The sequence below is a fragment of the Sinocyclocheilus anshuiensis genome, unplaced genomic scaffold, assembly GCF_001515605.1.
Source record: "Sinocyclocheilus anshuiensis isolate Anshui unplaced genomic scaffold, SAMN03320099.WGS_v1.1 scaffold75, whole genome shotgun sequence".
Classification (NCBI taxonomy): Eukaryota; Metazoa; Chordata; class Actinopteri; order Cypriniformes; family Cyprinidae; genus Sinocyclocheilus; species Sinocyclocheilus anshuiensis.
The window spans coordinates 1,019,380-1,020,227 of record NW_015549634.1 but is presented as its reverse complement, the minus strand read 5'-3'; the positions used below and the strand labels follow the sequence as shown (position 1 = coordinate 1,020,227).

The 848-nt window shown below is 35.7% G+C and overlaps 1 protein-coding gene across 1 annotated transcript in view; it reads right to left on the bottom strand.

Annotated features, from left to right (window-relative positions):
* anapc16 (anaphase promoting complex subunit 16) overlaps positions 1-236 on the bottom strand; it is a 2,252-nt gene extending 2,016 nt beyond the window's left edge. Inside the window, exon 1 of the mRNA XM_016448681.1 lies at positions 55-236. Within this exon, the coding sequence (XP_016304167.1) occupies positions 55-196 (142 nt within the window). The 5' untranslated portion in view covers positions 197-236. The remainder of the gene's footprint in view (positions 1-54) is intronic.
* Positions 237-848: the final 612 nt, after the last annotated feature.

Sequence of the window (848 nt, the reverse complement as noted above, 5' to 3'; positions counted from 1 at the left end):
AGGACAAAAATGGTATTCAGCAATGCTAAAGAAAGAGAGAAACGGCGCACACACCCTCCATCATCTCTCCGGCTCCTTTGGGGTAAGTGTAGAGCACTTTCCTCGGCGGGATGAGCTCAGAAGCACTGAAGCCGGATCCGGTCACCGAGCTGCCGCTGACTCCTCCAGCCGAGGACGAGGACGAAGATGCTGCCATTCACAACCTACAGATCTCACATCACATTAAAACACCAGAACATGCCAGAAAATACAGTTCTGCTGATGCACTGAATGAGTCTGTGAACTAAACAGTACTACTTTAGTTCATACAAGACTATAGATTACAGACTGATCATCCACGACCATTCAATCTCTGCCACTGTTTGGGCAAAACCTGGTTTTCTTATACACGTGGTTTGTTCTGTTGACTAATAAACAGAGAAAATTGTACGTATTTGTAATACATATTTACAAAAACACTTGCACTGGTAAAAATGTAAACATGACACTTTAGGTTTTTACAAAAGCTTCACGCCTAAAGTCGCAGCGTAATGTGATGTGAGGCCCACTTATTTATTTTTATTTCATTTTTAATTTATTATATTTTGTGGACTTTGGGCATTATTATTGTACATAACATTTTCAAATTTTAACAAAAATATGTACTAAATACGAAATAGTAAATGCTAATAGAGACTGGTCAAGACTGTTGAAAGTTTATTAAAAGTACAATATAGTTCACTTCTCTATTATTTAAATGCTTAGTACATATTTAAATATGATATACATGAAATATATTTCATTATAACATGTTAAGAAATATATTATGTATTTATTTATGTATATTAAATAGATTAGCCCCAGTGGGA